The sequence below is a fragment of the Coffea eugenioides genome, chromosome 4, assembly GCF_003713205.1.
Source record: "Coffea eugenioides isolate CCC68of chromosome 4, Ceug_1.0, whole genome shotgun sequence".
Classification (NCBI taxonomy): Eukaryota; Viridiplantae; Streptophyta; class Magnoliopsida; order Gentianales; family Rubiaceae; genus Coffea; species Coffea eugenioides.
The window spans coordinates 42,313,902-42,324,366 of record NC_040038.1 but is presented as its reverse complement, the minus strand read 5'-3'; the positions used below and the strand labels follow the sequence as shown (position 1 = coordinate 42,324,366).

At 35.6% G+C, this 10,465-nt stretch overlaps 1 protein-coding gene across 1 annotated transcript; it reads right to left on the bottom strand.

Annotated features, from left to right (window-relative positions):
• Positions 1-214: 214 nt before the first annotated feature.
• On the bottom strand, positions 215-9,313 carry LOC113768645 (probable aldehyde dehydrogenase). Its single transcript, XM_027313084.1, has 16 exons — positions 9,101-9,313; positions 7,913-7,995; positions 7,607-7,710; positions 7,235-7,302; positions 6,967-7,024; positions 6,752-6,865; positions 6,264-6,347; positions 5,200-5,304; positions 4,712-4,825; positions 4,186-4,317; positions 4,000-4,089; positions 3,792-3,881; positions 2,658-2,867; positions 2,397-2,507; positions 766-845; positions 215-669 (listed from the first exon to the last, which is right to left on the bottom strand). Exons 1-16 carry the CDS (start codon positions 9,184-9,186, stop codon positions 531-533), a joined length of 1,668 nt encoding a protein of 555 aa, XP_027168885.1. The 5' UTR covers positions 9,187-9,313; the 3' UTR covers positions 215-530.
• Between the last annotated feature and the right edge of the window lie 1,152 nt (positions 9,314-10,465).

Sequence of the window (10,465 nt, the reverse complement as noted above, 5' to 3'; positions counted from 1 at the left end):
TTCGAGTCAGAATCGAGTCATGTAGAGGGCACTGGGGCGCAGTCGGTCAGTCGGATTGCAGTATCTTGCCTTGAGGAATATGCTGCACCATTAGAGAGTTTGTTCACTGCAGGTGATCATTCGAATGTACCTGCATCAAGTATTACCTCTTTTTTTTTTTGGGATGTTCTGTTATGGCTTCAAGTAACTGAACCGAGCTATACATCTGATCAGCTTGAAAATCTAAAATCCCTTTTTTGCCTATGAAGCAAGAGTGTTCGGTACTGATGCATGAAAACATGGTCAAAGCAAATGTCAAAACTAACTGCAGCAGGATATGTCATATCTAAGCCATAGAAACACAACTGGACTACATTGTGTGATCTATGAATTCTGCAATTTATTCCCAAACCAGCATAGCCAAATAAACAGATCAAGACTCGAGGGAAAATTTTTCTTCTCCATAACTATTGCATTTTGTCTTAAAAGGTCACCACACCACATAATCACTTGCTAATACTCGACATTTGGCATTTGAGACACAGTGATCCTCAAGTAGAACGAGGAATCTGCCAATTCCGTGCTATCGGGCCAACATCATAGATAATTTCCCTATGGCAAGACCAGACGAGCTTTATTGCTTCCGGTGTCCCTATGCCTGCCCCTCTTGGATCTCCAGCAGGACCAAACCTGCAGTTAGCAACCATTTTAGCATATGAAAGAACTAGAACGGAGCTTTAATGCATATAAGCAACTGTAGTATTTCACTGTAAAGTTTCCGCTTACCAATGATTTTGTGGAGCCCCTGTGGTTCTTGCTCTCAATCCGACATAAGTGGTTCCATTCACAGACTTTCCAATCACTTCCTGCAATAGAGGTTATATTATAGTATTCATCTTTTATAAGCAAATGTAAGATCAACAGGAATTCACAAAATTGCATTCCAGTTGGTTCAGTATGCTATTCCTAGCAATTGACGCCATTATATATAGTCAAGATTCAGATAGACACTTTTAACAATGCATAATTTTTCCGGGATTGAATAGACAAATGTGAAAAATTTTTATAGGAACGTGGTAAAAATTGACTGAAACAACCTACTGGAAGTAAAATGGACCCTGTTAAAATTTTTCAGCGGTAATAGTTCTAAAGCATGCCTAGGCTTTTATGACTAAACGTGCAACTGCAGCAATCTTTCTCCCACTCTTGTGGTCCTACATTGATGGGATATCTATGCCTATTGACCATTAGTTAACAATTTTGAAGATACTTCTGCTCAGCTGATTTTGAGGATTCGCTTGAATCCATGTAACGCAGGCTCTTTGCGTCAACCAAAGCACAACTTTTGCAGCACTCTGCAAGTTCAGAATCCATCCACATCACCATGAAAGGTGCTGACCCGAAACACCTATTTGTAACTTTTGACCGTTTCCATTTCTCATCAAATTTAGGTTAACAAGAAAATACACATGCTCTTTGATCAAGGGATTATAATATTTACGTCAGACAAACAAGTTTAATTTACATTTTGGTTAACAAGAAAATGCACTTTTTCTTTGATCAAGGGGTTATAATATTTACAGGAGACTCTAAAACATCTAAATAAGTTTAATTTACATTTGGTTTGTTCCTTACACATCGAATCCCCATCAGCATTACTGATTCTGAAAGCAAACGCATAATGCAGACTGTTCCCTTGATTCAATGATAGAACAGTAAAAATACAGAATATGTGGGTTTATATGCAAGCTTGAGGCACCTTTCTCTACTCTTTCTCCTAGTTTCATTTTCCAACCAAAAAATATGAACTTTCCAAACATGTGACTCTAACAAGCCCAACCTGTGTCCAGAGTTTGACTTATATAATGGCTTCCATGAGGATAAATATGCTCTGTACATGTCCAAATGCATAGGATGACAATTTTCTTCTCAAGTATGTGTGACCGACCATATCCACCACATTGGGTTCAAACTTTTTGCAAACATTAATTTCCATGACAACACAAGTTTAACAGAATTGAGCGCAACCTACATCAGATATCGATCTCGCATCAATTTTATTAAATTATGTTCCTATTCATTTCCCCCAGGTCATAAAAGAAAGAAGTCAATTAAAGTCCAACTTGAGGAAATCTCGGCTTAAAGGTAATTTTCCCCATGTCTCAATACCAAAATCTATGCTATTAGCTATTTAGATCAAGCACTTCAAAATACCGTTGACAACCATTGCAGCCCAGTATCGAAATCTCAATTCATACATGATTTGCATAATCAGGAAATAAAAAATATTGATTTTTGTGGAACAGATGAAACAGTTGATGAGATAGGGAACAAAGATGTTAATGATAGACATTTGTTTTTAAAGGAAAACACAACTTGAACATTAAAAAGGCAACCAACAAAAAGTTGAAACTTACTTGTAGGAAGAGCACATCATTTGAAACCACTGCAGCTGTTAAATGTGCATGCATTTTTTCAAGGGCATTCAATACCATTGGGAGCTGATTATCTTTGTATTCAGTAACAATCTGAAATAAAATATCACACAAATGATCATATCTATCAGTGACAGGGAACGGTCACATAAAAGAACAAGTCATATTCAAACTTTTTCCAGATCTCAATCAGAAAGCTTAGTTGGTAAGTACAAGATGCTATTTGTTTGTCATATTTATTACCTGGAATGGACCAAAAATTTCTTTTGTCACCAATTCATAATTGTCGTCCTTAAGTATTTCCTCAAGAGGAACAAACACTGCAGTTGGTTCAATTGCTCCATATATTGCAGGAATAGAATGGTTTGTTAATGCTTTACCACCAAAAAGTAACTTTGATCCTGGTATCTTAAGCAATTTGTTCTTGTGAAGCAACAATGCTTCTGTATTAACCTGCAAAGAATAAAAGGAAATGAGATGATGACATTTAACAATGGCTCATAAACTCCCTGGATGGTGCTTGAAGCCATCACTAACTGGTCCATGGCGCTCCATTTAGATAACTTAGTTCATCATTTAGTGTGAATCATCAACCTGATAGCGAGTTGAGATGTTTAATGACAAATAGGTCTTCGAGGGTATGGAAAAGGAAGACAGCTAGACAAGGGCCATGGTCTTTCTTCCATGACATAAGTAACTCACTGTATATGTAGTTATACCTATTCTCCCATATAACTTCAATAGCACAGGTAAGATATTATGTGGAGCATGGAAATGTCACACAAACCCAAGTTGAAATCTTAAAGAACTCAAAAGTTCCTCAATTAAGTGGCTACAAAAAGCTTGTGGAACCTAAATGCTAATCTGTTTCATTCCCTCCTCCTGCTGACATACATTAGGAGGACCAGGTAAGTCCAAAGTTAATTCTCCCAACAAGCATGCATAGAGGCCAGGTGCTAGAAAGCCTAGAAAACCCGCCAGTCGCTCATTGGTCAAATGAAGCAATTCAACTAGACATAGAACAGAAGTATCTTTGACCCAGAAAAAGAAATGAGCAAGTTCAGTTGCTGAATGACATGGAATTCAGAATAATATGGTATAGTTCGGGAAAACTGTTTTGCAACTGGTAAACTGAAATCTAACAATAGAGAATTTGAACTATTCCTCATTCCTTTCATGTGTGGTAGGTGCATCTTCAGCAAAATCAGAATTCAATGGATTTCCAGGAACACACAGCAATCAGGTCATGTTTGGTCAACTTGTTATCTAAATAATAAAAAATAAACACAACTATTAATAATAAAAGTTGCAGAATCTTCCAGAGTCATTTTCACTCTGGAGGCAATTTAGCACAAGAAAGCAAGTCATTGCCCTTACTGTAAGGACAGGGCCAACAGTGAGGTCATCTAGCTGCCTTCTTGCAGCATGTTTTTTAATTGTATCCAGGAGCGGACTTCTACCCCAATTCTGCACCAGCATAACAATGTTTTAATGCATAAAATATTGTTAATCATCAGCTATATTATAATACAGCATATCAATATCAAACAATGAAAATTTAAAACATCAGGCAGATGTTGCTGACCTCATGCATGAAAAGAATTGATTGAGCTGAACACTTCTGACCGCTACATGCATAAGCATCATGATCACAGACCCAGGCAACATAATCCACCTACCGATATAGCTTAGTTAATATTTGGTGTGAATTTCAACGTGATTATTCATATAGAAAATGTCAAACTTTTTAATGCTGTAAGCTTTCACAAACCTCCTGAACATCAGGCCCAAGGATCTTCCAGTCAAACCCAGCATCCTCCAATTTGATACGACCTTTTAAGTCGACAGCTAATTTTTCAGCTATCCTCGAGCTACCAGTGAACAGAGTCATGCGTGGTTTTGCCTGAAGTAGTTTGGAAGAAGAATTGCCTTTTATGATACTGTAGATTAATCTCTTTTTACCCTATTTCTGCTTTTCTTGTGAACTAAGGCATTATAGGGAATAATCCCTAAAAACAAAATCATCATGCAGAAAAAATGAAGAATAGGAGCTGCATGAGTTTATGTCTGCTAAAGACTAAAAACGCTATTCTCAGCACAGAATTGTACCAATTTGGTCCATCAACAAGAAAAGAACTATAGCAGATAATTTGTGATCATGTAAATTCAAACCAAAAAGTTTTTGGGAGAAATGACTGAACTTAAATTTGGCAGCAGATGGTAGAAGAGAAAATTCCATGGTGAGGAGGCAATATCCAAGCAATTTTAGTCATGAAGACACATTTAGATAAACTTACCTCAAGAAGTAGCTTGGTCATGGTATTTCCATCACAATTTATGAAGTCAACATCCTCCCTAGGTAAACCACACTCGTGGAGAAGTCGCAGCATTTTTTCCATAACAATGGAGACCTATGGAACACAACCAATGATCATAATCGTTCAAAATCTATATGAACCAGCCTATGGAAGCATTCTTAACATATATGTTTGTGTTTGCATGCGGCAGAGTACACCCTGCCCAAGCATTTATGTGAAAGAGAAGATGACTAGATTAAAAAAAGAAAAGGTATAGCAGGAATACACGAGGAAGAAGTCCCATAAAAGTGACACCTTTAATCAAACTAATTGTCTGTAACATTTAATTTCCGGTACAAGGTTGCTGAACCATTCAAATAACTTCTCTGATTTGTTCGGCAAGATGGAGAATCAATATGCTTGGCCAGTCCTCCAGACTTGACTATAAGGTTAGACTCATTAATTAGTTTGCCTTTTCAAATACCTACCTTGCTATCAACTTTGAGAACTGGTTTGTTTCCCATATAGAGTGCACCCATCAACTGAAGGACGGGGATCTCTAATGGGAAATTGAATGGAGTAATTATTGCCACCTGCAAAATTATTTCACAAGATTTCAACCAAAAATCCTGAAATAAATACTTAATCATTAAGGAAAAATCATTAAGGAAAAGCAAGAATGATCAGTATCCATGAAATATAGGGATTGGCTGCTTCAAATTCATAGATACATTGCACAGATACAAGGTTTCTTCAGCCATTGAAGATTCAGATTACTATTGATCAAAGAGATGAGTCCAAAGGCCTAATTAATTTTATTTGAATATTCTTGTACAATCATCATTTCATAAAGTGAAGTTATTCATCTTTACTGCTATTCTGCTTCAGTCCTATGTCCTATATTCCTATGGACTTGCTAATATATGTCAGCTACATCAAATTATCATGGTTAATACCTACCCATGTCCTTAACAGGCAATATTCTAAATACAGTAACTAAATAGCTCTTCTAGCACAAGAGGATATCATCTGTTAGCTATAGAGCATATGATGTTCAAATGCAGAAGTTTAGGCACTCAATTTGCTGCATTGTAACTTTTGGATCAAGATCCGGGAGAGGCTTTTTAAGCTCACCTCTTTCTCTTATCAGAAAAATGTCTCCAAACAATTGAAGACATTCAGAAGCACATTTTAGATGGAAGTACTTCTAGCAAGAAACACCATAGTCCAAACTTGCACTTAATAAGGTTACCTGCAACTCATACTCCAGCAATCGAATGCATATCTTTAAAACAGAAAAATTACAACAAAACTTTGGGCCCACTCATAGTCTACCGAAGGCACCTAATTAATTAGTTGTCTTTAACTTAGCTAAAACATTCAACTTCAGGTGTATGGAATGTAACCATAATCTATTTATTTTGAAGATTAGGTGAACCATCTGCTCGTTAATTGAAAGACATCAATTTTGGTGTCACTAAATGTGACTTCTGCATACTATTTATTATCCATCCCACACATCAGAATAAAGAGCCTGTAATAAGTATCTTACAGGACCATAAGGCCATCGAAAGCCATGGCTTTGCTGACCAAGATGATTTCCAGGTACAGCAAAAGACCTTGCAAGGAAACGAACCTGTCAATGTGCACAGATGGAATATAAGATACAAAATTGGCTCAAAAAAAAAAAGAAAAGAAAAGGATACAAAATTGAAAGTACTAAATGAAGTCAGACACAGAAGTAGCTTAATAAAAACATTTGAAGACCAATTTATTTATTCAGTTACAGAAAATATGCATCACGACTGTACTCATAAAAACATATTGAAAAGATATAGACACACACACACACACAGGCTAAATAAATTGCAAGAAAATAAATTACTCAACAAATTATGATCTTTTATCAGGCCAATCTAGTTACCAACTGGACATTGAAAATACTTCACAGTCAAATCAAAATAGCTAAAACCAATTATTATTTATAGGCTAGAAAAATAATAGAAACAAACAAGCTGCGGTGTTAAACAACTCCAGTACCTGATCACCTGAAAAGTTTTCCAGAAACTTCTGTGTAACGTAAACCTCACCGTAAGCCTGCTGATAACTTTTTGGAGACACCCTTTGAATTAACTTAGTGAAGAAGTCAGATATCTAAGACAATATGTAACAAAACAAATTAAGATCCAGAAAGCCAAACATTTGATAAGATGATCAGTTAACAGCATAACATTTTTGTCTCCATAATTTAATACCTTGGGCAGAGAGAGCAAGTGAGCTGCTTTTGCAGATATGTCCCCCAACATAAGATACCTGAAATAAACACTTCTCTTAACATCTTTTTGACTTTCTTACAAGTGAATAAAACATTACCAAACTAACTTCCAGTACGGAGATTAGTATGACATATTATTTATTCGATGTCGAATAAGCCAAACAAGAGAAGGAATAGGAATAGCAATAAAAGGGGGACGTGTTCCGAGGAAGGCAGGTTAAAAAAAAATGAACTTTAGGAACTCACACCTCTCTGGTGACTTAAATGGATTATGCAGACCATGTTTAGGGCACTTGTGCAAGCTCTCTATATATGGCTGCAAAAGCATCGGACAGCATGAGACTCTTGTGACAGATGTCCAGTCATAAGCAAATTAGGTAAAGAATGTTGCTTGGCACTGTAACAATTGGTCATGCCAACTTTACATTCATGAAAAATTGTATCTCAAAGAGTTAAAAAAAAAACAAGTGTAGGAATAGAAGAAGCATCCCAGTTTTATCAGTGAAAGGTAAAAAGCAGGGCAAAGATTTTTCACAGGGTATATAGCTATTACTAACAAACAAATTTTCAATTTGAACAGACTGCAGAATGTTGATCTAGTACAATTACGTGTTGCAAACCTGTAACCCTCTTTCATCCACTTCAAAGACACTGATGAAGGACTCTCCATTCAATGGATCTACTATGGTAGTCCAATTAGAAGGTCTGGTCCAGTTACCCTGCACTAAAGAGGACAACATCCTTCTTCAGGACATTTTATCTTGCAAGAGATTATAGACCCTTTATCAGCCTACAGAATCATTCGAGGGGAACACAAGAATACACAAGCAACAACTTATACGTCTACATTAACTGTTTCAAATCATGAGATAAGACGTATTTTACAAGTTTTCAGTATTACAAGTTGGTAAACCAGTGTTACTTACCCAAGTTCTGTACTGCTGCAGGTTTTGAACCGGATATATCTTCAGCTGTTATTATGGGGTCAAAAGATACAGAGTGGGTTGATCTGCACTTTGCAAAAGTTAATGGTCAGACTCCCAATGAAAAACCACTGAGAAAAACTGGTAAAGTTACCACAGTTTCACTTGCAATTAGAGCAATAAGGAACAATACATTCATTAACGCATCATCTTGTCTGAGTAATTTTCATTAAACTATACGTCATGGCACAAACTTGTTTCACAACCAAACCAAAGTCCTTTTTACCCGTAAAATCTAAAACTAAAGCATCATAACTAACATCATCTTCACAGACAATTGTGTTTTGCAACTTCAAATGCAGCAATACTAGAACAGTAAGCTAGCACTAGTGATGCACAACAACATTAAGCTATAACTTGTGCAACAGCATAGAAAAACTTAGCAAACTGAGTTACTCACACTTACTAAATGCAGCTACAAGACCAAGACAGCTAACATTAGCCATGCATCACCTTATCTGAATACTATTCCGGTTTCACCAAATTGTACTTCAACGAGCTAACATTTCTTAAAACTATAGAACCCGAATCTCATCATGTTTCCCCAAAGATCTAAATCTACATCATCATAGTTCAAAGCTGACAAAATCACATTTTTACTGGCTTATAGTAGATATTATTTCGCATGGAGATCAAGAGGAATGCTGCAACTAGACAAGCATGCAACAACCAAGACGTCAAGCATCACCAATGAAGATAGCATGAAAAAAGTTATCTAAGGTTAAAGTAGATGTTCTTGGCAATTAAACAATGAAAAAGAAAGAGGAAGCCCATGCAAGCAAATTGAATCGCAAGCTAGAACATGGTTTTGGAATTCAATTATGCCTACTCAAAACTTTGCTTCTTCAAGTATCTTCATTTCACTAATTTGGGCCTCCTTTTACATAGTAGTGCTCAGTGCAATTATGCCAGGCGGATAATAATCTGATCACCTCTAATGACGAATAAAATTATCAAAAACAATTTATAGCTCTAATTATGCATTTGAAGTCTGATCAAATTTCAAAAAACAAATCACAATCACAGATTCACAGAGATGAAAAGATCCTCGGAAAACCTTCGTCACAAAATTCAACAAAATCAAACACGCAAAAAGCCTCAGCAAAATCCCAATAAAAACATTAACATTACCTAGAAAAACTGAACGTGCTGAACCAATTGAGAGCAATTTGAGGAGCTCTCTTCCTCAATTCCCGGCAACCCTTTAGTCTATACATGATTTCCTTGAAGAAAACAGGATGGAATTCTTTCACTTGACTGAAGTACTAGAAGCCCTTTTAGCAAGAAGAGTGTGGAATGAAAGTGCCCCACGTTTTTTAATAGTGCGGCAGGCCAAGCATGGAAGTGTCGTTTTTGGTGTCAGCACTTTTTTATTTGTTTGTCTGTTTGTATCTTTTGTACTTTTAATAGTTTCTTGGACCACATCGATTGTGAGTGGTGTGTGTGCGTAGCTCATAAGTTCCTCAGTGTGACCTGACAGTCAGCATATCTTTTCGGTTGGGCTGTGGGTTTCGCTTATGAGTTGGGTGTGTGTTATTTGTGGTTGGTCGAGAGAAAAGGAATTGCGGAGTGGTTAAAAGTCATTGGTGTTGGGCTATGAGTTTTGCTTATGGGTTGGGTGTGTGTGTTATTTGCGATTGGCTTCACTAGCTCTCCCTGAGGCCTGAGGTACAGCCACTTTTGCACTTTGTTCCGTAACGTTATTTTTTTCTCATTTTATCCCCTAAACCATTAATCAACTCTAATGTTGTATAATAGTGACATCAAAAAGACATTTATACCTCTACATAAATCCCAAGTATAGCTTGTTTTGTGTTTTATTCCTTAACATCATTTTTTTAAATTTGTTTGTTTGTTACTAAAATCATTAGTGAATTCCAATATTTGATAACACTTATGACAATTAATATCTAAAAAATCAATATTCCTAACATAATAATAACTAATAATGATTATATATATATGGTTCTAGTTAAATTTCATTCCATAAATGTACTTCTTTTAGATTGAGAAGAATATCTTGCTAATTTGACTTAATAATGGGAAAAAAGAAAGAAATTTAAAAGAAAGAAAAATTGTTATTAAAAAACTAAAATGTGACAATATTTTTAAAACTTAAAAAATGACCAAAATATTGTCAATTTCTCTTTGAGAATGTACACGTGGCTAAACTTTTCTTTTAGTAGCTAGATACTTTTTTATATAGAGGTATACATTTTTTTTGTTGGTAATACTTAAAAAAGAGAAACATGTTTGATTTGGAATTTAAAGTTTCTAGAGTTGTTCTTTTAATATACCATGTGTAGATGCTATTAAAATTTATTTGGATTGCTAAATTTTTCTAAAACTTTTTATTGCATCTAAATACGTTTTTTAATAATCTTTTTTATTTTTTTAACTACTTTTTTATCTCACAAATATCAAATTTTAAAAAGTACTATTATTCTAAAAAAAAAATTTCCAAATAATCTCCAATTCAAACAAACACATTAATAG

Coding starts and splice junctions, on each gene's coding strand:
- LOC113768645 (XM_027313084.1), bottom strand. CDS start 9,186: ATGTATAGACTAAAGGGTTGCCGGGAATTGAGGAAGAGAGCTCCTCAA. Junction 7,025..7,234: donor CCATTTAAGTCACCAGAGAG/GTGTGAGTTCCT, acceptor TGTTTATTTCAG/GTATCTTATGTTGGGGGACA. Junction 670..765: donor GGGGCTCCACAAAATCATTG/GTAAGCGGAAAC, acceptor TGCTAACTGCAG/GTTTGGTCCTGCTGGAGATC.